Source organism: Mobula hypostoma, chromosome 31 (assembly GCF_963921235.1).
Source record: "Mobula hypostoma chromosome 31, sMobHyp1.1, whole genome shotgun sequence".
NCBI classification, from domain to species: domain Eukaryota; kingdom Metazoa; phylum Chordata; class Chondrichthyes; order Myliobatiformes; family Myliobatidae; genus Mobula; species Mobula hypostoma.
Window position 1 is genome coordinate 173,159 of NC_086127.1, and position 25,461 is coordinate 198,619.

Sequence of the window (25,461 nt, forward strand, 5' to 3'; positions counted from 1 at the left end):
CTCTGTTTCCCCCGACCCTCTTCCCCACTCTGTTCCCCCGACTCTCTCCCCCACTCTGTTCTCCCCGACTCTCTCCCCCACTCTGCCTCCCGACACTCTCCCCCACTCTTTTCCCCGACACTCTCCCCCCACTCTGTTCCCCGACTCTCTCCCCCACTCTGTTTCCCCCGACTCTCTCCCCCACTGTTTCCCCCGACACTCTCCCCCAATCTGTTCTCCCCGACTCTCTCCCCCACTCTGTTCCCCCGACTCTCTCCCACTGTTTCCCCCAACACTCTCACCCACTCCGTTTACCCCAACTCTCGCACCCACTCTGTTCCCCCCAACTGTCTCCCCCACTGTTTCTCCCCCATTCTGTCTCCCCTGACTCTCTGCCCCACTCCGTTCCTGACTCTCTCCCCCACTGTTTCCTCCCTCTGATTCTCCTGACCCGACTCTCCCCCTCTGATTGCTCCCCCCGTCTCTCCCCATTCCTCTCCCTCTCTTTCTCCTACCACCAGCCCCTCTTCTCCACACCATCCCCACCCTGGCTTTCTTGCTCACTTCCAAATCTCTCTCCATTCCCACCATCCCTCTCTCCTTCTCCCCCTATCTGCATCTCCCCAACTCCGCCCTTCTAACCCTTCCTCTTCCACTCTCCCTCTGTTCTCCTCCTGCCCTCCTACCCAATAAATGCCCTCCCACATCCCTCCTCTGCCGAGCCTCTCTCTCTCCCTCCTCTCTCCCCACTCTCCATCTCTGTCTCCCTGTTCTCTCTGTCCCCCGTATTCCCCCATCTCCCCCGTGCTCTCTGCCCCTCTCTCTTATCAGCCCCTTCGCCACCCCTGTCTCTCATTCTCACCCTCTCAGCCAGAATAATTACCACAGGCTGCATCAGTGTTTGAGATAAATATTTAATTTGCTTACATTAAGGCCACAGCAGTCAGTGATATTCACAAATATATCCGTCGCAATCCCAAATTACATTAGCATTTCATAACATGTTTGAAACATCAATTCTGCAGCAAACGTCCCCAAGGAGCTGCTTGCCTGGCTTCAGAACGGATCCCAACGAGCTCTTTTACACATCATCCGTCAAGGCACCTGTGTCATTAATGGAGTGAAACTCCCTCCACACCGTCCCATCACACACTCCCGGGGTCAGACACAGAGTGAATCTCCCTCCGCACCGTCCCATCACACACTCCCGGGGTCAGACACAGAGTGAATCTCCCTCCGCACCGTCCCATCACACACTCCCGGGGTCAGACACAGAGTGAATCTCCCTCCGCACCGTCCCATCACACTCTCCCGGGGTCAGACACAGAGTGAATCTCCCTCCGCACCGTCCCATCACACTCTCCCGGGGTCAGACACAGAGTGAATCTCCCTCCGCACCGTCCCATCACACACTCCCGGGGTCAGACACAGAGTGAATCTCCCTCCGCACCGTCCCATCACACTCTCCCGGGGTCAGACACAGAGTGAATCTCCCTCCGCACCGTCCCATCACACTCTCCCGGGGTCAGACACAGAGTGAATCTCCCTCCGCACCGTCCCATCACACACTCCCAGGGTCAGACACAGAGTGAATCTCCCTCCGCACCGTCCCATCACACACTCCCGGGGTCAGACACAGAGTGAATCTCCCTCCGCACCGTCCCATCGCACACTCCTCGGGTCAGACACAGAGTGAATCTCCCTCCACACCGTCCCATCACACACTCCCGGGGTCAGACACAGAGTGAATCTCCCTCCGCACCGTCCCATCGCACACTCCTCGGGTCAGACACAGAGTGAATCTCCCTCCGCACCGTCCCATCACACACTCCCGGGGTCAGACACAGAGTGAATCTCCCTCCGCACCGTCCCATCACACACTCCCGGGGTCAGACACAGAGTGAATCTCCCCCCGCACCGTCCCATCACACACTCCCGGGGTCAGACACAGAGTGAAGCTCCCCCCGCACCGTCCAATCGCACACTCCCGGGGTCAGACACAGAGTGAATCTCCCTCCGCACCGTCCCATCACACACTCCCGGGGTCAGACACAGAGTGAATCTCCCTCCGCACCGTCCCATCACACACTCCCGGGGTCAGACACAGAGTGAATCTCCCCCCGCACCGTCCCATCACACACTCCCGGGGTCAGACACAGAGTGAAGCTCCCCCCGCACCGTCCAATCGCACACTCCCGGTGTCGGAGAAGGAGCGAAGCACCCCCACTTCCCCCGTCAAAGACTGGGGCGTGCGATGTAGCCCCGTAGGGTCGAGTACAGCCCGATGTGCGAGACCAGGTTGGGTTCCACCACGTAGGCCTCCTCGCTGTGCTCCCGGGCTGCCTCGTACAGGGCCGTGTCCTTGGCGTAGCCCCTGCGGCACTGCCGCTCGCCCAGGTACGCCATGGCCCGGCGCGCCCCGTCCGCCGTGAAGGCCATGGCCGGCGTGCAGCAGTGGGAGGCCGGGGCCAGGGCGTAGAGCTGGGGGCTGAGGCGCCGCAGCTCCAGCAGGTAGACCCGGCCGCCCAGCTCGGCCGCCAGCATGCACAGGGCCGCCAGCGCGGCCAGGGAGCGCCAGGAGCGGCGGCCGGCCGGGGCAGGCAGCAGCCAGCGCAGGAGGGAGCCCCCCAGCGCCCCCAGGCCGGCCCACTCCAGCAGCCGGGCTGGCTCGGGGTGCAGGTAGCCCTGCAGCCTTTCCGGGTGGTAGAGCTTGACGTAGAGCGGCTGGCGGCCCTGCAGCCGTCGGCCCAGCACGTCCCCCAGCACGGGGAAGAGGTCGGGGCGGGGCAGGGCATCGTCCTCGGCCAGCAGTACGTGCCGAGCCCCGCCGGCCAGCGCCCGGCCCAGGCAGAAGAGGTAGTCGGCCTTCTCCTTCTCGAAGGGGTCGTCCTCGGGCGCCGGGGGCGACCCCTCCTCCCCGAAGCGGCGCACCTCCGGGATCAGGCTGCGGGCCCGCCGGGGCAGGGCGTGGTCCTCGGGCGGGTGGTGGACGTTGCAGGCGAAGAGCCGGGCCCGCCCGCACCAGGGGCACAGGCGCAGCAGGCGGTGGTAGGCGGCCGCCACCTGCAGGAAGTAGCGGTGCTCCGCGCCCTGCCGGCGGGCCGTGGTGACGATGGCCAGCGTCAGCCCCGGGGGGCCCTGCTCCTCCTCCTCCTCGTGCCACTGGGGGGTGTCCCGGAAGTACCGCTCAGCCTCCTCGGCCCGTTCCAGGCTCCGGGCCAGGGCCTGGTCCGTCAGCCGCTGCAGGCCCTCCGCCCCGCCAAGGTAGTAGCGGGAGAGCCGCCTGTCCGCCCCGAAGAGGGGCAGCCCCACCCCCAGCACCAGCAGGTAGAGGAGGGCCAGCTGGAGCCAGGGGCGGCCCAGCAGGTCACGGGGGGACATCGTGAACGGGCCAGGGACCGGCCCCCTCCTTCAGTGAGGACGGGACCTCCAGCTGGGCCTCAGTCCTTCAAAACTACTGCAAACGCCCCCAAGCAGGTTTCAAATCTACCTACCCCTACCCCACTGTCTTCTCCCTGAAACGGGTCTCACATACTGCCCCGTTTCTCCCCACAGCGAGGATGGAAGGCCAAAGTCCCTGACTGCATCAAAATCAACCCCCTTCTGCTCTTTCCTCTTCTCTGGGGCGATCCCACAAGAAGAATGGGATACCATGAATCACCTCCCTCCTCACCCTTTCCTGGACGAGGACTTGGAACCCCAACCGGACCTCAAGTCCCCACCCCGCTCGCCTGGCCCGCCTCCAGGGAGGGTGGGACACCAACTCAGCCTCGAGGCCCCCCGCTCCCCAGTCTCCCTCTCCCTCTGAGAATGTCAGCGGTGAACAGCGCAGAACTCCAGAGCCGACTGTCCTGTTGGTGAGGCAGGAGGAGGGTGGGTTCACCTCACGTCCGTTCCGCTCCACAGCCAGCTGTCTGCGGCAACCTGGTGTCTAGACGTCTGGATCATTCGCCAGCCACGCTGTCCTGAGGGACGTTGGGATGCTCCGAGCCAGCGAGGGTGCGATACTTTGAGTGTGACCTGCAGGTACAGTGGGGATGGAGGGAGACGTGAGGCAGGGCCGTAACTCTTCCCCCTCCCCACCCCCATTTGATCACCCGAGGTACAGCAGGCAGTGAAGAAAGCTAATGGCATGCTGGCCTTCATAACGAGGGGAGTTGAGTATAAGAGCAAAGAGGTCCTTCTGCAGCTGTACAGGGCCCTGGTGAGACCACACCTGGAGTACTGTGTGCAGTTTTGGTCTCCAAGTTTGAGGAAGGACATTCTTGCTATTGAGAGAGTGCAGTGTAGGTTCAGAAGGTTAATTCCCGGGATGGCGGGACTGTCATATGTCGAAAGATTGCAGCGACTGGGCTTGTATTTGGTTTTATTTTTTTAGCGCTGGCAATAGTTACATTTGGACACGTCTCATTAGCGGGGCAACAGGATGGTCACATTGTTTATTCCAGGGACCAGCTGATTGCGCTAATGCCGGCCGGTTTAGCGAACAGAGCGGCGGACACCCCGGCTGAAATCTGGAGGAAAACACACAGAGGATACAGAGGGGGATCATAAAGGTGAGGGAAGAGGACCGGGTCGAGACAACAGAGGCTTTCGGAGAAGAGAAGTTATAAGCTGTGTCTCCCCTCTCTCATCATGGGAAATGTGAGATTGCTGGGGAATAAAATGGACGAACTGACAGCGCTTGTCAGGAGTCAGAGAACATTTCGGGAGAGCAGTGTCATGTGCTTCACTGAGACGTGGCTGCCCGAGGACATACCCGATCAAAGTGTCTCCATAGAGGGCTTCCAGACCGTTCGAGCTGACCGGAATTGCACTGAGAGTGGTCAGCGTAAAGGACGGGGGCTGGCGGTTCTGGTAAACAACAGGTAATGCAATCCTGGTCATATTACGATCAAGGAACGTGTCTGTAGCCCGGATATTGAACTTTTTGCTGTTGGACTCCGGCCATATTATTTGCCAAGGGAAATCTCGCATGCAATTGTGGTTGTTGTGTACATCCCTCCCTCTGCCAACCCGACGTCAGCATGTAACATCATTTACACCGTCATAGCCAGATTACAAACCCAGCACACAACTGCCCTCATTACCATCTCGGGTGACTTCAACCATGTTACCATGGCTAGAACACTGCTCACTTCACGCAGTATGTGAGCTGTACAACCAGAGGGGAGAGGACTCTGGATTTGATGTACGCTAACGTTAAGGATGCATACAGCTCCTCTCTCCTCCCCTCACTGGGAAGGTCAGATCACAACCTGGTGCATCTAAAACCCTGCTACCTGCCTCTGGTGAAGAGTAAACCTGCAACCTCGAGGACAGTGAGGAAATGGTCGGAGGAGGCTTATGAGGCGCTCCAGGGTTGTTTTGAGGTGACAGACTGGCAGGCACTCTGTGAGCCACATGGAGAGGATATTGATGGGCTCACAGAGTGCATCACTGATTACATCAACTTCTGTGTGGACTGCAATGTCCGACAAGAACTGTCCTTTGTTATTCAAATAACAAGCCATGGGTGACAAAGGACATTAAGGACACCCTGAATGCTAAAAAGAGGGCGTTTAGAGATGGAAATAGGGAGGAGCTGAGGGCAATACAGAGGGACCTGAAAGCCAGGATCAGGGAGGCTAAAGACAGGTACAGGATGAAGCTTGAGTGGAAACTCCAGCAGAACAACATGAAAGAGGTCTGGAGGGGGATGAGGACCATCCTGGGTTCCAGCAAACTAGCAACAGAGGAGCGGAAGGCAGTGTGGACAGGGCCAACGAACTTAACCTCTTCTTTAACAGATCTGACATTGTGACCCCTGCCCATCCCCCACATGAGTCATCTGTTGTCAGCCCTCAAACAACACATATTCCACTCTCCCCTCCTACCCCTCCTCACAGTCCCCCACCCTGCTCTCATGACTATACCCCTTCCCCACACGAAACCACCACGGTGGGCTTCACAGCTGAACAGGTGAGAAGACAGCTGAAACGTCTCAACCCAAGCAAGGCTGCAGGACCGGATGGTGTCAGTACCAGGGTGCTCAAAGCCTGTGCCCCTCAGCTATGTGGAGTACTTCGCCATGTATTCAACCTGAGCCTGAGGCTCCGGAGGGATCCTGTGCTGTGGAAGACGTCCTGCCTCGTCCCTGTGCCGAAGACGCCGCGCCCCAGCGGCCTCAGTGACTACAGACCGGTGGCATTGACCTCCCACATCAGAACACCCCGGAGAGACTTGTTCTGGAGCTGCTCCGGCCTGTGGTCAGGCCACACTTAGATCCCCTCCAGTTCACCTACCAGCCCCGACTAGGAGTTGAGGATGCCATCGTCTACCTGCTGAACCGTGTCTACGCCCACCTGGACAAGCCAGCGAGCACTGTGAGGGTCATGTTTTTTGACTTCTCCAGTGCGTTCAACACCATCCGCCCTGTTCTGCTGGGGGAGAAGCTGACAGCGATGCAGGTGGATGCTTTCCTGGTGTCATGGATTCTTGATTACCTGACTGGCAGACCACAGTATGTGTGCTTGCAACACTGTGTGTCCGACAGAGTGATCAGCAGCACTGGGTCTCCACAGGGGACTGTCTTGTCTCCCTTTCTCTTCACCATTTACACCTCGGACTTCAACTACTGCACAGAGTCTTGTCATGTTCAGAAGTTTTCGGATGACTCTGCCATAGTTGGATGCATCAGCAAGGGAGATGAGGCTGAGTACAGGGCTACGGTAGGAAACTTTGTCACATGGTGTGAGCAGAATTATCTGCAGCTTAATGTGAAAAAGTCTAAGGAGCTGGTGGTAGACCTGAGGAGAGCTAAGGCACTGGTGACCCCTGTTTCCATCCAGGGGGTCAGTGTGGACATGGTGGAGGATTACAAATACCTGGGGATACGAATTGACAATAAACTGGATGGGTCAAAGAACACTGAGGCTGTCTACAAGAAGGGTCAGAGCCGTCTCTGTTTCCTGAGGAGACTGAGGTCCTTTAACATCTGCCAGACGATGCTGAGGATGTTCTACGAGTCTGTGGTGGCCAGTGCAATCATGTTTGCTGTTGTGTGCTGGGGCAGCAGGCTGAGGGTAGCAGACACCAACAGAATCAACAAACTCATTCGTAAGGCCAGTGATGTTGTGGGGATGGAACTGGACTCTCTCACGGTGGTGTCTGAAAAGAGGATGCTGTCTAAGTTGCATGCCATCTTGGACAATGTCTCCCATCCACTACATAATGTACTGGGTGGACACAGGAGTACATTCAGCCTGAGACTCATTCCACCGAGATGCAGCACAGAGCGTCATAGGAAGTCATTCCTGCCTGTGGCCATCAAACTTTACAACTCCTCCCTTGGAGGGTCAGACACCCTGAGCCAATAGGCTGGTCCTGGACTTATTTCCTGGCATAATTTACATATTACTATTTAACTATTTATGGTTTTATTACTATTTATTATTTATGTTGCAACTGTAACAAAAACCAATTTCCCCCGGGATCAATAAAGTATGACTATGACTATGTATACACTGGAATTTAGAAGGATGAGAGGGAATATGATTGAAACATATAAGATTATTAAGGGATTGGACACGCTGGAGGCAGGAAACATGTTCCTGATGTTGGGGGAGTCTAGAACCAGAGGCCACAGTTTAAGAATAAGGAGCAGGCCATTTAGAACGGAGTTGAGGAAAAACTTTTTCACCCAGAGAGTGGTGGATATATGGAATGCTCTGCCCCAGAAGGCTGTGGAGGCCAAGTCTCTGGATGCTTTCAAGAAAGAGATGGATAGAGCTCTTAGAGATAGCGGAGTGAAGGGATTTGGGGAGAAGGCAGGAACTGGATACTGATTGTGGATGATCAGCCATGATCACAGTGAATGGCGGTGCTGGCTGGAAGGGCTGAATGGCCTACTCCTGCACCTGTTGTCTATTGAAAGGCAGGGAGGAGGGGAGCGTGGCGTCGGCGAGGGGGGAGAGGGGTGTTCAGTAGTTTTGCTGGTGGACCTCGGACGTTGTGATTTCCCCCCCGCCCCGGTCTCCGGGCATCGCCCTTTGAAACGCTCCCACAGCGATCCGGCCGCCGCTGCATCATTGCGGCGTCCGGGAATTCCCTGCCCTTCTCCCGGAGCCCCCCAGACTGGCTCGGACCGATCCCGGACTGTCCCCATGACATACGGACAAACCCCGGACACCCGGACCGGTCAAGACTCGGTACGGCCTGACACCGACTCCGTCCAGCCGGACAAGACCCGGGCCACCCACCCGGGACACTCACCTGAATGCCCGGCGGCGAGCTCCGGGCCCGCTGGAGGGTCTCCGCGGCTCGACGCCCGGAAGCAGCTCGGCCAATGGCGATGAAGGCAGTGGGCGGTTCCTGCCAATGGGACGACCGGGAAGTAGGTCCCGGCCAATGGCAGTGCGAGCCGTGGAGGTCCGGTCCAATGGGAAGGCGAGGAAGGGAGGAGAGGAGGGGAGGGAGGTTACTTCCGGACAATGAGGCGGAAAGGACATTTTAAACACGGAAATCGGCAGATGCTGGAAATGCGAAGCAGCAGAACCGCTGGACGGGTCACTGTTTCCCAGGGATGCAGCCCCCGCCTGGGTAACCTCACAAACCCTCACACCCATCCATCTCCCTGACGCACTCACCCTCACGTCACCCACCTCTCCATTCCGCCCACACCCTACAACCTGTCCCCCTCCTGCATCGTCCTCACTCGCTGACCACCCCTCCGCTCTCCTCACTCCCTTCGCACACACCTCCCCTTCCTCCGCCGTCTCCACGCCCTCACACCTTGCTCCAATCCTCTTGATTCCCACATCTCTCTCTCACACCTCCCTCTCTAACTCACACATACCTACCTCTCTCTCTCTCTCACACACACACACACACACACCTCCCCCCCTCTCTCTCTCACACACACACACACACCCCCCCCTCTCTCTCTCACACCTCCCTCTCTAACTCACACATACCTACCTCTCTCTCTCTCTCTCTCTCTCACACACACACACCCCCCCCTCTCTCTCTCTCACACACACACACACACACACCTCCCCCCCTCTCTCTCTCTCTCTCTCTCACACACACACACACACACACCTCCCCCTCTCTCTCTCTCTCTCACACACACACACACACCTCCCCCCCCCTCTCTCTCTCACACACACACACACCCCCCCTCTCTCTCTCACACACACACACACACACACACACCTCCCCCCCTCTCTCTCTCTCTCTCACACACACACACACACACACACACACAACTCCCCCCTCTCTCTCTCTCTCTCTCACACACACACACCTCCCCCCTCTCTCTCTCACACACACACCTCCCCCCCTCTCTCTCTCTCTCACACACACACACACACCTCCCCCCCTCTCTCTCTCTCACACACACACACACACCTCCCCCCCTCTCTCTCTCTCTCTCACACACACACACACACACACACACCTCCCCCCTCTCTCTCTCTCTCTCTCTCTCACACACACACCTCCCCACCCTCTCTCTCTCTCTCACACACACACACAATTCCCTCTCTTAACACCTCCCTCTATCTCTCACGCACATGCCTCTCCCCTCTCTCACACTCTCTCACACACACACACCTCCCCCTCTCTCTCTCTCACACACACACACACACACACACACACACACACACACACACACACACTTCCCTCTCTTAACACCTCCCTCTATCTCTCACGCACATGCCTCTCCCCTCTCTCACAATACTCAAGGTGAGGTTTTGTCCTGAAATATCGACTGTTGACGCTTCCATAGATGCTGCCTGGCCTGCTGCGTTCCTCCAGCATTTTGTGTGTGTGTTCCATCTTTCCTTCTTCTTCCCCCTCTGCCTTCCAAAGATATCTCTCCCTCCAAAACCCAGTTGTCCTCCCATCCCTCCCCACTGATCTCTCCCAATTCCTGCAACCCTGCTAAGTGCTACAACTGCCCCTGCATCTCCTTGCCTCACCACCATTCAGGGTCAGCAACACACACAAAATGCTGGAGGAACTCAGCAGGGTGGGGTGGGGGGGTGGGGGAGTACAGTCCACATTCCAGGTTGGGGCCCTTCATCGGGACTGAGAAGGAAGGGGAGGTCAGATTAACAAGGGGAGGAGGAAGTACCAGGTGGTAGGGGAAACTGGAGAGGGGGATGGATGAAGTAAGGAGCTGGGAAGCCGATTGGTGAAGGAGCTACAGGGCTGGAGAAGGGGGAATCTGAGGGGAGAAGACGAAAGGCCGTGGAAGAAAGGGAAGTTAGGAGGGACACCAGAGGGAGGCGAGGAGATGAGGTGTGAGGGGGAAACGGGAATGGGGAATGGTGAACGGGGAGTAATCCCTGGAAGACCGACCCCCTGGAATACAAGGTGTTGCTCCTCCAACCTGAGTGTGCCCTCATCGCGGCAGTGGAGGAGGCCGTGGACCGACGTGTCGGAATGGGAATGGGTGGCCACAGGGAGATCCCGCTTTTTCTGGTGGAAGCTCGGCGGTCTCCCAATCTACGGGAGACCACACCGGGAGCACCAGTAGGTGACCTCAACAGGCTCGCAGGTGACGTGCCACCTCACCTGGAAGTTTTAGATTAGATTATGAGGGCACGCAGTCCTCTTTTATTGTCATTTAGTAATGCATGCATTAGGAAATGATACAATGTTCCTCCAGATTTATATCACAGAAACACAAGACAAACCAAGACTAAAAAAACTGACAAAAACCATATAATTATAACATATACTTACAACAGTGCAAAGCAATACCGTAATTTGATGAAGAACAGACCATGGGCACAGTAAAACATGTCGCAAAGTCTCGCGAAAGTCCCAGCATCTCACGCAGACGGTAGAAGGAAGAAAAACTCTCCCTGCCATGAGCTTCCAGCGCCGCAAACTTGCCGACGCAGCATCCTGGAAGCATCCGACCACAGCCAACTCTTGAGTCCGTCTGAAAACTTCGAGCCTCCGACACGGAGCACCATCTCTGCCGAGCGTTTTAACTCCGCCCCTGCCGCCAGCAACAGGCAAAGCCGAGGACTCGGGGCCTTCCCCTCCGGAGATTCTCTGCGTGGTGGTGAGGGAGGTGCTGGGCCAGCCGTGGCACTCGTTCTGCTTGCGAGGATGAGTGCCGGGGTTTGTGGGGGGGGGGGAGTAGGGGGAGAAAATGGTCCTCCCAGCTGAGGTAGCACTTCACTGGGGGTGTCGCTTGTTGTAGCTGGTGCTCTCTGTGTAGCCCCTCTCTACGCCCAGTGCCGACTTGGGGAGGGGGGGAGCCGCTTCGCCAGACACCTGTCTTCTGTCCTGCAGACAGCCTCGGGAGCTCCCAGTGCACAGGCACTTCCCACTCCCAGGCTGACATGTCAGTCCGTCCTGCTCGACTGCCACATGTCGGTTGGATGAGGAACATCTCCAAACCGACTGCATCAACATCGATGTCTCTGGTTTCCAATAATTTCTACTCTCCCCTCTTCTCCTCCCTCCAATAATCACTCCCATGTGTATCCAGTCTCCCCTCTTCTCCCCCCCCCCACCGCCTTTACCCTCTCCCGGTGGTCTCACCACCTGCCCATCACATACACCTCCCCCACCTTTTGTTCCTCAGTCTATTACTTCTTCTGCCTCTTCCCTCTTGCTTTCTGGATTCTCAGATCAGCCCAGCCCCCACCCCTGTGCTCCTCCTCCTTGCCCCTACCCTTTCATTCTGGCTTCTGTCCCTCCGCCCCCCCCCACCACTTCCTTTCCAGTCCCGACGACGTCTGGAAACGTCGACCGCTCATTCCTCTGCCTGATCTGCCGGCGTTCCGTGTGCCCACGACCACCCTCCCTCTCTCGCGTCCCCAACCCGATTCCCGCCACCTCCCCCCACCCCCCACCCCCTAACCCTGTCCCCGTCTCCAGAGTCTGCGGTTCATTGCTGGTGAGAATTAGCGCCGGAGCAGCAGTGAAGCCTGTTGAACTGAATTCCGGGGGCACCTGTCCACGCACGACTGGTCCTTGCATTGGCTTTGCAATCGAAGTGTGGTTGAACATCTGGGACATAGCAGCAGAATTGGCCATCTGGCCCATCGAGACCGCTCCGCCATTCAATCAGGGCTGATCCTTTTCCCTCTCCTCCTCAACCCCAGTTCCCAGCCTTCTCCCCATAACCTCTGATGCCGTGTCCAATCAAGAACCTATCAATCTCAGCGTTAAATACACCCAACGACCTGGCCTCCACAGCTGCCCGTGGCAACAAATTCCACAAGTTCACCACCCTTTGGCTAAAGAAGTTTCTCCGCATCTCTGTTTTGAAAGGGCGCCCCTCTACCCTAATGTTGCGTCCTCTTGGCCTAGACTCCCCCACCATGGGAAACATTGTTTCCACATCTACTCTGTCTAGGCCTTTCAACATTCAAAAGGTTTCAATGAGATCCACCCCTCATCCTTCTGACTTCCAGTTTGTACAGACCCACAGCCGTCAAATGTTCCTCATCTGATAACCCTTTCATTCCTGGAATCATCCTTGTGAATCCCCCCCGGACCCAACCGATGCCAACACATCTTTTCTGAGATGAGGGGTCCAAAACTGTTCACAATACTCAAGGTGAGGCCTCACCAGTGCCTTTTCGAGCCTCAGCATCTCATCCTTGCTCTTGTATTCTAGACCTCTTGAAATGAAGGCTAACATGGCATTTGCCTTCCTCACCACCAACTCAACTTGCAAGTTAACCCTCAGAGTGTTCTGCACCCTCCTTGTCCTGAGCATGAGTGCATTAATAATGCTCGGTATGGGTTAGTTGGGCTGTATGGTATGCCCTGCATTGGTTAATCCTACTTGGGCCGACTGGGGTTATTCTCAATGGAATAGTGAGAGGGGTGGCCTTGCGTTTCTTTATAAAATTGTGAGGGGCATGGAGAGGGTAATTAGATTAGATTAGATTATGAGGACACTCAGTCCTCGTTTATTGTCATTTAGAAATGCATGCATTAAGAAGTAGAACATAGAACATAGAATAGTACAGCACAGTACAGGCCCTTCGGCCCACAATGTTGTGCCGACCCTCAAACCCTGCCTCCCATATAAGTCCCCACCTTAAATTCCTCTATATACCTGTCTAATAGTCTCTTAAACTTCACGAGCGTATCTGCCTCCACCACTGACTCAGGCAGTGCATTCCACGCACCAACCACTCTCTGAGTAAAAAACCTTCCTCTAATATCCCCCTTGAACTTCCCACCCCTGACCTTAAAGCCATGTCCTCTTGTATTGAGCAGTGGTGCCCTGGGGAAGAGGCGCTGGCTATCCACTCTATCTATTCCTCTTATTATCTTGTACACCTCTATCATGTCTCCTCTCATCCTCCTTCTCTCCAAAGAGTAAAGCCCTAGCTCCCTTAATCTCTGATCATAATGCATACTCTCTAAACCAGGCAGCATCCTGGTAAATCTCCTCTGTACCCTTTCCAATGCTTCCACATCCTTCCTATAGTGAGGTGACCAGAACTGGGCATAGTACTCCAAGTGTGGCCTAACCAGAGTTTTACAAAGCTGCATTATTACATCGCAACTCTTAAACTCTATCCCTCAACTTATGAAAGCTAACACCCCGTAAGCTTTCTTAACTACCCTATCCACCTGTGAGGCAACTTTCAGGGATCTGTGGACACGTACCCCGAGATCCCTCTGCTCCTCCACACTACCAAGTATACTGCCATTTACTTTGTACTCTGCCTTGGAGTTTGTCCTTCCAAAGTGTACCACCTCACACTTCTCCAGGTTGAACTCCATCTGCCCCTTCTCAGCCCACTTCTCCATCCTACCAATATCTCTCTGCAATCTTTGACAATCCTCTACACTATCTACAACACCACCAACCTTTGTTTCGTCTGCAAACTTGCCAACTCACCCTTGTATGCCCACATCCAGGTCGTTAATAAAAATCACAAAAAGTAGAGGTCCCAGAACAGATCCTTGTGGGACACCACTAGTCACAACCCTCCAATCTGAATGTACTCCCTCCATTACCACCCTCTGCCTTCTGTAGGCAAGCCAAGTCTGAATCCACCTGGCCAAACTTCCCTGGATCCCATGCCTTCTAATTTTCCGAATAAGCATACAGTGTGGAACCTTGTCAAATGCCTTACTAAAATCCATATAGATCGCATCCACTGCACTACCCTCATCTATATGCCTGGTCACCTCCTCAAAGAACTCTATCAGGCTTGTGAGACACGATCTGCCCTTCACAAAGCCATGCTGACTGTCCCTGATCAGACCATGATTCTCTAAATGCCTATAGATCCTATCTCTAAGAATCTTTTCCAACAGTTTTCCCACCACAGACGTAAGGCACACTGGTCTATAATTACCCCGACTATCCCTACTACCTTTTTTGAACAAGGGAACAACATTCGCCTCCCTCCAATCCAGAGGGTACCAGCCTGGGGAATACTCCGTCAGGCCCCGGGGACTTAACTGTCCTAATGTATTTTAACAACTCCAACACTTCCTCTCCCTTAATATCAACATGCTCCAGAACATCAACCTCACTCATATTGTCCTCACCATCATCAAGTTCCTCTCATTGGTGAATACCGAATAGAAGTATTCATTGAGGACCTCACTCACTTCCACAGCCTCCAGGCACATCTTCCCACCTTTATCTCTAATCGGTACAATGATACAATGTTCCTCTGGAGTGATAGCACAAAAAAAAACAGGACAAACCAAAGACTAATACTGACAAGACCACATAATTATAACATATAGTTACCGCAGTGCAAAACAATACCATAATTTGATAAAGAGCAGACCATGGGAACGGTGAAAAAAGTCTCAAAGTACCGATCGACTCCCAATAGTCCCCGATAGCAGGCGGCAGAAGGGAGAAACTCTCTCTGCCATAAACCACCAGGCACCGACAACTGTCGATGCCTTGGAAGCACCCGACCACAGGCGACTCTGAGTCCGTCCGAAAACTTCGAGCCTCCGACCAGCCCTTCGCCACCAAGCACCGAGCACCATCTCTGCCGAGCACTTTGACCCCGTCCCAGCCGCCGAGCAACAAGCAAAGCTGAGGACTCGGGGCCTTCCCCTCTGCAGATTCTGGATCGCACAGTAACAGCAGCAGCGAAACAGGCATTTCAGAAGTTTCCCCAGATGTTCCTCCGTTCCCTCACGTCTGTCTCCATCAAATCAGGATTGTGCACGGCACCCTACTTGACAGATAACAGATATCATTCACCGGAATGGCCACTGCGCGCGGTGTCGCGTCGCCATCTTCTCAATTGCCACACGTATTGGATGGCGGGGTGGAGATATCTCTCTACCAAAAGAGGTGTTAGGTGCTCCTTCCCTCCGCTAGCCTGCAGATCACCCTCGCTCCCTCAGGCAAGGTGTAGCACCCTGGCGATCAGGGTCACGTGAAGCCCTGGGATCAGGGGGTGGCCAGTCGTACGAGCAGCGGGTGCATATCACAGGTCCCGGTTATGCGACCACTGATGCCAGGCAGACAATCTCCGAAGAGTATCGACGATGGCTGGGGGTCACCCATTTTGTAAAGACACTGCCCAGAAGGTGGCGATGGCAAACCACTTCGGTAGAACTTGCCAGGATCAATCATGGTCATGGATAGACAGTTATCAACTATTTCACATGACAAAGTTAAATTACATATCAGAGTGCATACGTGTCACCATGTACAACCCTGTGATTCACTTCCTTGTGGACATGCCCAGCAAATAACCTTAACAAAATCAATGAAAAACCACTCAACTAGGGCATTCCACAAGCAAAAATGATAACAAATAAGCAATAAATATTGAGATGAAGAGCTCTTGAAAGTGAGTCCATTGGCGTGGGAACATTTCTGTGATGAGGCGCAAGAATCTGATGGTTGAGGGGTAGTCACTGTTCCTGAACCTTGTGGTGTGGGTCCTGAGGCTCCTGTATCTCCTTCTTGATGTTTGAGGGGTAATAACTGTTCCTGAACCTGGTGGTGTGGGTCCTGAGGCTCCTGTACCTCCTTCCTGATGTTTGAGGGGTAATAACTGTTCCTGAACCTTGTGGTGTGGGTCCTGAGGCTCCTGTATCTCCTTCCTGATGTTTGAGGGGTAATAACTGTTCCTGAACCTGGTGGTGTGGGTCCTGAGGCTCCTGTACCTCCTTCCTGATGTTTGAGGGGTAATAACTGTTCCTGAACCTTGTGGTGTGGGTCCTGAGGCTCCTGTATCTCCTTCCTGATGTTTGAGGGGTAATAACTGTTCCTGAACCTGGTGGTGTGGGTCCTGAGGCTCCTGTACCTCCTTCCTGATGTTTGAGGGGTAATAACTTTTCCTGAACCTGGTGGTGTGAGTCCTGAGACTCCTGTACCTCCTTCCTGATGTTTGAGGGGTAATAACTGTTCCTGAACCTGGTGGTGAGTCCTGAGGCTCCTGTACCTCCTTCCTCATGTTTGAGGGGTAATAACTGTTCCTGAACCTGGTGGTGTGAGTCCTGAGGCTCCTGTACCTCCTTCCTCATGTTTGAGGGGTAATAACTGTTCCTGAACCTGATGGTGTGAGTCTGGAGGCTTCTGTACCTCCTTCCTGATGGTAACAGTGAGAAAAGGGCATGCCCTGGGTGCTGGAGGTCTTTCATAATGAACGCTGCCTTTCTGAGACACCGCTCCTTGAAGATGTCCTAGGTAGTGCCCAAGATGGAGCTGATTAAATTTACAACCCTCTGCAGCTTCTTTCGGTCCTGTGCAGTAGCCGCCCCATATGAGACAGTGATTCAGAATGCTGTCAGAATGCTCTCCACAGTACATCTATAGAAGTTTTTGAGTGTATTTGTTGACATAACAAATCTCTTCAAACTCCTCATGAAGTATAGTCGCTGTCTCGCCTTCTTTTTAACTGCATCAATGTGTCTGGGCTGGGAGATGAGCTGTTATTACATTAACTATCCTCCCCCCAGTGCAGCAGAGAAGAGAAGGTAGAATTCATGGAAAGGAGTCTGGTTCCCATGATGCGCCCACAACTGTCTGCAGTTTCACATCGTCGTGGGTAGTTCATGTAGTCAGAACGTCTAGAGGTTCAAGGAGAGGAGAGAGATTTAGTGGGGAGCTGAGGGGTGTGTTTTTCCACATAGAGGGGTCAGGTACACAAAGGGGTACAATCCTCTGGGACTAACAAAGATAGGAATCACTGTCAGCATGGACCAAATGGGACAAAATGGGCTGTACAATTCTGAGATCCTATCAGGCAAGGTAAACAGCCCTTAAAGGCCAGACAACCACTGGTATTGTAAACCTGAGGTCGTGAGTTCGAACCTACTAGAGTGCGTCCCCATATCACTCTGAGAGACAGACAGGATACAGGGTTTACCCGTCTTCCTCCACGCCGTCCTCTCCGTTCCCTTATTCCCCACTCTCTCGTTCTCCATGTGTGTCTCAGTGTCATTCATTCTCTCTGTCTCTCTGTGTGTGTCTCTCTCTCCCCCCCCCCCACCAGGAAGGGAATTGACCTGCTGTCCTTTATCACGAGGTGCGAGGTTTGAGTTCAGTTACATCTTCCTCCAGTTACATATGAGCCTGGTGCTGGGAATCTCAGATTTACTGATCTAATTTGCCCTGTTTGTTTTTTTTTAATCTCTCTATATAACTCTCTCACTCGCTCTCTCTCTGTTCTGTTGCTTTTTCCGAGCCCTGTGCCCAAAGAACTCGGGTCTTTGGACACGCATCCCACAATGCACCAGGCAGCGGCACTGACCTCGACACCGCCATCCTCTAGAGCCACGAAAATCCGGCACCCTAAAGGCGCTCTCGTCTTCGGGGTCGCGTCCTTGGCATATTGAAAAGCGGCCGGTGGTGACACCCTGAGAGCAGGTCCCATTTCCGCAAAGAAACAAAGTCAGCGTGCAACTCCAGGTCAGGGTCTTCAAAAGAACCCTGAAAAGGGAAAAAAGAGAGATATTAAAGATAGAAATAGAGCTGTTTCCGAAGATGCAGGCAAAGGAGTCACCGTTAGGCGCTGTTGTCCTAAGCTCCGCCCGTACTTCACCTTATCTGCTACATCATTCTAATCCACATTTCCATATTCATCATCTCCCCTTCTTTCAGATCCAAAAGCACATATTATTCCTCTCTGCAGCTTTTATGTCTGATTTAAACAGCTTTCGTATGATTTCCAGTGTTACTTTTGTTTTCATGTGCTGATTTCACTTTCTGGATGGGGGAAAGACGCACCTGTACCACCTTTTACTTTTTCCTTATTTTGTTCTATTTACATTTACCAATATTCCATCAAATGACCAGTTTTCACTACATTCCTGTAGGATCTAACAAATTTTAGTATTTAGTTCCAGCGCCTAGTGTCCCTGACACCTTTTCGTCATTAGATGGCTTACTAATTTCTTGTCTCATATCACCTCAATAAAATTTCACACGTTCCCGATGTTAAGTCGACCTGTATAAGTATCCCCAACACTGAAACCATCCAATACATTTGTGCACATCTCTTTCACACATCCCAGACACTAGGTTGACCTGAAGCTTCACCTCTTTTCTTACTCAAGATTTCTATCGTCACGCTGAATGCATCGGAATCATGACAAGAAACTGACCCACGCAACTCCATAGCATTGATCGCAGTGTATAGGGTGAAAGCGAGATTATTTACTGATAAAGAATGAAATAAGGGTCCCTTCCAAAATTAAAAAAAACGATTTACATCCTGCCTACGGATATGAGTCTCCTGCACAAAAATAATACCTGCTATAATACCTACCTAAAAATAATACCTACAGTGTTTTTAATTTCTTAAAAATCTTTCTGCGCTTAATAGGTTGGCTCATACTGTTCAGATTCCAAGATATTATATTAATTTTATTAAAATACATATTTAAAATTTAATTTAGAATTTTTATAAAGTAAGCTAGTGCGCAGTTGCAAACTAAGTCCGAAGAAAGGACAAAGCATGACTTGATCAGAAAGAAAAACAAGATAATTGACCAAAGAACCCCTCACAGGACTGCCCAGTCAAAAATAAAATCTGATAGACCTCCTCCCCCAAAAACCCGGACACGGTCCGATAGACAGACGGCTTGCTGCTCTAATGACCCCTGACCCCTGTCTCCAGTTAGCAGCTGTTGCTTACAAAGTAATACGTTGCCACCAGCAGAAAGGCATAACAAAAGGTACATAAATAACAAATTCCAAATAGTTTCATATTATGTCCAACAACAGTTAACACCGAACTAATGACGGCCATCTTAGATTCATTTAAAATACGTAACCATGTATTCAATAAAGATAAATCCAACCAACTAATAAACTACAACTAGTGTTAAAGACTTACAAATCAAAGAAAAAATAAGTAATTATATATATTAAGTCCAAAACTATATTAACTATTAAAGCAAGCAACAACAGATCTGAGTAAATCAACCAAGTCCATGTCTTGGTGCTCATAAAACGTGGAGTGAACTTTCATCAAAGCCGCTACGAACAGCTCCCAGATAAAGATTAACTATTCAAATTGCTTACAAAATGGACTTAAACTCCTTTATAAATTTCCAACCATCTTCTGGGGAGTCAATCCATTTTGAACAAGAATTAGGTGGAGTAATTATCAGACGAGCCGAATAACGCAGAGAGGGACAACAGTTAATCCTATAAAGTTCAGACATGATTTCCCGATATTTAATTCTTTCAGCATAAATCTCTCAGGTAAAATCTTCAACTATACAAATCTTTGCTCCATCATAAATTAGCTTATCCCTTTTATACTTTATTGTTGCCAAACAATACGCCTTTTCCTTGCATCCCAAAGAATAGCTTCTTATGGTTGTAAAATAATGCAGATATACTATAATAGGACAAGGTTTCATTTCGGCTGAAGGCTTGGGACGTCGAATTCGGTGAGCTCTGTCCAGTAGCAGACAGGCTTCAAGAATCTCACTAAAAAGTGAATATAACATGTTCAAAAAGAACTTTAATGACTCACCGGTTTCCATATTTTCAGGCAAACCCAGTATGCGTAAATTCATCCTGCGACTTCTGCTTTCCAGATCGATCATTTTCTTCTTAATCCTTGATAACTCCGAAGTAAACTCATTAATTTTCTTTTCTATAGAAGATAACTTCAATTTTTGTTCTTTAATAGTGTCATGGTCCGGTCCGTGAAGTCCGCACTCTGGTTCATGGTCCGGTCCATCAACCCTTGCTCCAGGTTTTCCTGTTTACCTTGTTTCTGTTCCTGTTGAGCACTAGTTGAGTCAGCTAATGCTCGTTGGGGCTGGCTGCATAAATACCTCCAGAGACCAGGGCGTGACTGCTGGATTGTTCTTGTCCTTACTCCTTGTTTCCCTTCCCCTGTCTTCTGTTTCCTCTCCTGAAGCCTTGCCTTGTCTTGCCGGTAACTCTCGCCTCGCCTTGCATTGCTGAAAGCCTTGCCTTGTCTTGCTGTTAACTCTCACTTCGTCTCGCCTGAAGTCTTATCTTGGAGCCACCCTGTACCTAGCTCCCTTCCTGTCCCTTGCTGCCGTCGGGTAAGTCAGGCCAGATTGCCGTTACCCTGCGGTGGGTTCTGTCCCTTGCCTCTGTCGGGTAAGTCGGGCCAGATTGCCATTACCCTGTGGTGGGTTCTGTCCCTTCCTGTCCCTCGCCTTTGTCAGTTGGAGATCCGCGCACTGCCCAGGTGATCCACGCCCTGCCCAGGGGGAGCTTCAAGACCCCAAGCCTCGAGCCTCGCCCCAAACCAAGCTTCAAGATCCCAAGCCTCTTGTCTCAAGCCTCACCTCAAGTCCAAGCCCGGGCTCCTAGCTCTCTTGTCCAGTCCTGTTCTGGGTTCCCAGTTTTCATGTCCATGTCCTTGCCCTCGCCCTGTATCCTAGTCCTGTCCCTAGTACTTCAATGTCTGTGTCTTGCACTTGGTTCCATTCCCAGCCACCTCCTTATGTCAAATAGTTTGACTCCTGTTCTCTTTCAGTTCTATGAGTGCTCTGTTTAAGCATCTGATATCGATCTTCCAGATACTTCAGAGATTCTTGAACAGCAAAAATAGTTTTTCAAGCTTTGCATTAGTGTTTGTCAGCTCATCGATTTTGGTGTCTACTGTACCAATCTTAGCATCTATAGCTTCTATTAAAGAGAGCATTCTTTCTGAAGTAGAGACCACCTCTGATTTCTTTGTTTGTTCAGCTTCGGGAAGAGTTTTGCCACCTCTAAATTCAATTCCAGATCAAGTATCAGCCATCGTAATTAAATCATAAATCCTTCAGCAAAAGTAATAAATCTTCAAACTTTAATCAAATCTAACAGTGGAAAGTAAGTTGTAAAAGATGGAGCTGGGACAAATGCACCTTACTCCATGAGCTTCCGAGGGGAGACTCATAACAACTTCATGATATATGCCAGTGATATTAAACTATATTCTCATCGACGGTGACTCTGCGACCAGGCATTTGAGATCACCACAGGAGGGGACACGTGCTCAGTTCCAGCTGGGATGTTCAGGTTCAAAGGGGAGGGTGGGATATCGGAGAGAAATGTTCCGATCCCAAGGGTGGTGATGTACACACAGTGGGATGTTCAGAAGATCACTCTCAGTCCGGGTCTGGTTCTCTCCAGCGACTTCAGCTGTTTCTTTCCATCTGAACTGAACTGATTCCCCATCAGCCTGAAACAGATGAATGAATAAAAAGGAAACAAACAGATTACACAACAGTGTCAGAAACAGGGACTGACATTAATACGTCAACAACACTCACAGAGAAATGTCACCCAGGGGTTTACTGATATTTAATCACACTAGATGTCACCACAAACACTCACTCAAGCCGCACCAGACTCGGGTGGGTCAGTATGAGGTGGCAGAGAGCGGAGGGAGACAGATCGGTCTGTGATTGTGTTCCAAACTGCTTTCAAATCCCTCAGGGAGTGTTGTGTAGTGAGATCACAGACGAAATCCTCAATGCCAGAATCCGCGAGTTCAATGCACTCAAGCCTGCAAATGAGAGAAACGAGGAATCGGGGATTCCCAGAGTTTGTTCATCACAATGACAGATCTCCTGCTGACCACAAATTCCCCATCATCTGCTGTGGGTCCACACAGCTGATTCTATCTCAGATCCACTCCACAGACACTGTGACCTGAGGTGAACAGGCTGCGTTGATAACACTCTGACCCTTTAAAGGTCTCAGATCAACGTCTGCCTCATTCAGGAACTGGACCTCCTTCAATTCACCTATCACCCCAACAGCTCAACAGTAGATGCCTTCTCGTCTCTGTACTGGATGATCCAGACAACTGGAAATACAAGTCAGCTTCTTCTCACTGCATCATGTTCTTGAACTGACCTGAATGACCCTAATTCCATCTCAGACTACTGTATGTTCCTTCAATTTACAAATTGTGATTATGTTTGTTTTCCTTTATTGTGTAATTTATGTGCAATAATGTTATTTTAGTTGGTGTAATTAATATCTGACATGATTGTAACATTCTGAACTGTTGTTACAAAAAGCTAACTTTCACAACACTTGCACCCTGGTTAGATTTGCCCAGAACAATAAACTTTAACTCTGAACTTGTGAGTGGATCCGATGGAGCCCGAGGTGAGGGCCTGTTATTCGGGCAGTGGAGATCAATGGAGTGATGATCTGTCCCAATCCCCCAGTCAGGTACTTACTGAAGTTTCTGTATTTTACACGCTGGGTTCCTCAGAGCCTCAGACACCAGTTTCACTCCTGAATCTCCCAGTTCATTATCAGCCAGGTCCAGTTCTATCAGTGAACGGTTTGTACTGAGAGCAGAGGTGAGATCCACAACACCAGCAGCTGTGAGACCGACAGACTGCAGACTGTGGATCAAAGAGAGATGAGAAATTTAATCCCAGGGTTTCTTAATCCCACTTTCACCAATACCCACAGTAATGCTCAGTGTTTATTAACCCCACAATTACCAATTACACCAATATCCAGCATCAGACACCAGTGAGTATAAAGATCACTGCATCTTCCAAACTGGAAACACTCAAATCAACCCAGAACAAATGGCAGAACCCAGGGGACATTGTATATTTGTGTTCACCCTCTACATCCCAGCCCCACTCCACAGTACTGTATCACAGTGAGGCAGTGTAACCTTCCACACTCCCAGCTTCCCCTCCCCTTGTCCTGTCTCCTCAGAAAACCCGGCACATCCCTGTGTTCCTCACATTAGTCCCTGAGCTCATCCTCCGGACGGGTTGTCACACGACGACACAACTCCCTCTCTGTCTGAACAGACGTTCTGTGCTCACAGAACCAACCTCGGTGGGGACGCCACTCACCATCTACAATAACTGTGCATCCCAACCCAGTCACCACACTGACACAATGCTGCCTCGGGGAAACACCCACACTGAAAACCGGTTTCACCTCAGCGAGAATATTCTCCAAACCCACACTGAGAGCTGAGGGCTGCAATGGTTTACAGTTCAGTGAGAATATTAAACCAGCTCCAGGTCAAAGGTTGGAGAATTAAAGTTACCAACACACCAAGAATGCTGAGAAATCTTCAACTCATAATCTCAACTTGACCGTTTCTGGCCTGGGCCCATGTTCCCTGACACCGCTCTCAGTGGGACTGATGGTGTCCAACTGGTCTGTAACTTCCTGCTGTGTTGGTGTTCCCAGGGACCTGGGCAAAGGTTGCCCCACCATCGTTCCACACCACTCACCCCTCACTGAGGACTGGTGTAGTTTGCCTGAGAGTCGCTGAAGTGTGTTGGAAGAGCTAATTCTACCTCAGACCCACCCCCCAGAAACACACAGTGACCTGCGGTGAGCTTTGCTTAAATCTCAGGACAACTCCTGTTTCAGTAATCACCTGGACCCCCTACAATTAATCTATCACCCCAACTATAGGTATCTATCCACAGCAGATACCTTCTCGACTCTGTTCTAGATTTTCCAGACAATTGGAAATATATGTCAGCCAGTTGTTCTATCACCAGTTCATGAGCCTCTGTCCCTCACACTGTAACTGGATCCTTGACTTCCTCATTCTCCTCACTCACCATCAACACCACCCCCTGCTCTACAAATTCACTGATTACAAATCCACTGTTGTCAGAATCACAGATGGTAACGGGGAGGTGTACAGGAGCGAGATAGATCAGCAGGATGAGTCGTGTTATCAGAACAATCATACACTTAACATCAGTAAGACCAAGAAACTGCCTGTGGACTTGCAGAAGAGGAAATCAGGCAAACTAGCACCAGTCCTGAGTGAGGGGTGAGCAGTGGGAAGGGTGAGTAGCAGCAAGTTCCTGGGTGACAACATCTCAGAGAATCTCTCCTGGACCCAGAACATACTGTAGAGGCAACCACCAAGAAAGCACATTAGCTTTCTTATAAATCGAGCAGCATGTCACTGCAGACTTCCACAGATGGACACTGGAAAACATTCTGACTGGTTGTTTCATCAGGAACCCACAACATCTGGGCCAATCCCTCAGACAGGAGGTTGAAGGTCCACATCCCAAAGTTCAACAACAGCTTCTTCCCACTGCCATCATATTCCTCAACTGACCTGAAAGATGCGAATTCTATTAATTTTATTTATTCCGAGCTACTGCACGAAACAGGAGTAATCACAGGACAATATACAATGACAAGTTAACCTACTAACTGCTAACACTCGGGACTGTGGGAAGAAACAGGACCACACAGACAAGATTCATTCACACAGAGACAAATTTACAACCTTTGTTGCAGACAAGTTAGGGAAACTTTTAATTAGAAATATGAAGCCATCATGCAGGAACTAGGAAGCATAAATTGGAAACAGATGTTCTCAAGGAAGCGTATGGAAGAAATGTGGTACATGTTCAGGGGATATTTGTGTGGGGTTCTGCACAGGTGCATTCCAATGAGACAGGCAAAGGACGATAGGGTACAGGAATCGTGGTGTACAAAGGCTGTTATAATTCTAGTCAAGAAGAAAAGAAGAGCTTATGAAAGGTTCAAAACACTAAGTAATGATAGAGATCTAGAAGATTATATGGTGAGCAGGAAGGAGTTTAGGAACGAAATTAGGAGAGCCAGAAGGGGCCATGAGAAGGCCTTGGCGGACAGGATTAAGGAAAACCCCAAGGCATTCTACAAGTATGTGAAGAACAAGAGGATAAGATATGAGAGAATAAGACAAATCAAGTGTGACATTGGAAAAGTGTGTATGGAACCGGAGGAAATAGCAGAGGTACTTAACGAATACTTAGCTTCAGTATTCACTACAGAAAAGGATCTTGGTGTTTGTAGTGATGCCTTGCAGTGGACTGAAAAGTTTGAGCATGTAGATATTTAGGAAGAGGATGTAATGGAGCTTTTTGAAAGCATCAAGTTGGACGGGATGTACACCAGGCTACTGTGAGAAGTGAGGGAGGAGATTGATGAGCCTCTGGGGATGATCTTTGCATCATCAATGAGGACGAGAGAGGTTCCTGAGGATTAGAGTGTTGCAGGTGTTGTTCCCTTATTCAAAAAAGGTGGTA

At 51.3% G+C, this 25,461-nt stretch overlaps 2 protein-coding genes across 2 annotated transcripts in view; both read right to left on the reverse strand.

Moving 5' to 3' along the window:
* Positions 1-852: 852 nt before the first annotated feature.
* Positions 853-3,495, reverse strand: pgap4 (post-GPI attachment to proteins GalNAc transferase 4). Its single transcript, XM_063036867.1, has one exon. The coding sequence runs from the start codon at positions 3,358-3,360 to the stop codon at positions 2,215-2,217; it is 1,146 nt and encodes a 381-aa protein (XP_062892937.1). The 5' UTR covers positions 3,361-3,495; the 3' UTR covers positions 853-2,214.
* A 13,326-nt stretch (positions 3,496-16,821) lies between these two features.
* The window catches only part of LOC134339966 (NACHT, LRR and PYD domains-containing protein 3-like), a 28,539-nt gene continuing 19,899 nt past the window's right edge, over positions 16,822-25,461 (reverse strand). The window contains exons 9-12 of the mRNA XM_063036785.1: positions 22,615-22,785; positions 19,929-21,602; positions 17,694-17,872; positions 16,822-17,010 (exon numbers count right to left, since the gene is read on the reverse strand). Of these exons, the coding sequence (XP_062892855.1) occupies positions 21,515-21,602; positions 22,615-22,785 (259 nt within the window). The 3' untranslated portion in view covers positions 16,822-17,010; positions 17,694-17,872; positions 19,929-21,514. The remainder of the gene's footprint in view (positions 17,011-17,693; positions 17,873-19,928; positions 21,603-22,614; positions 22,786-25,461) is intronic.

Excerpts from the sequence above, each read along its gene's own strand:
- pgap4 (XM_063036867.1), bottom strand. The coding sequence starts at position 3,360 with ATGTCCCCCCGTGACCTGCTGGGCCGCCCCTGGCTCCAGCTGGCCCTC.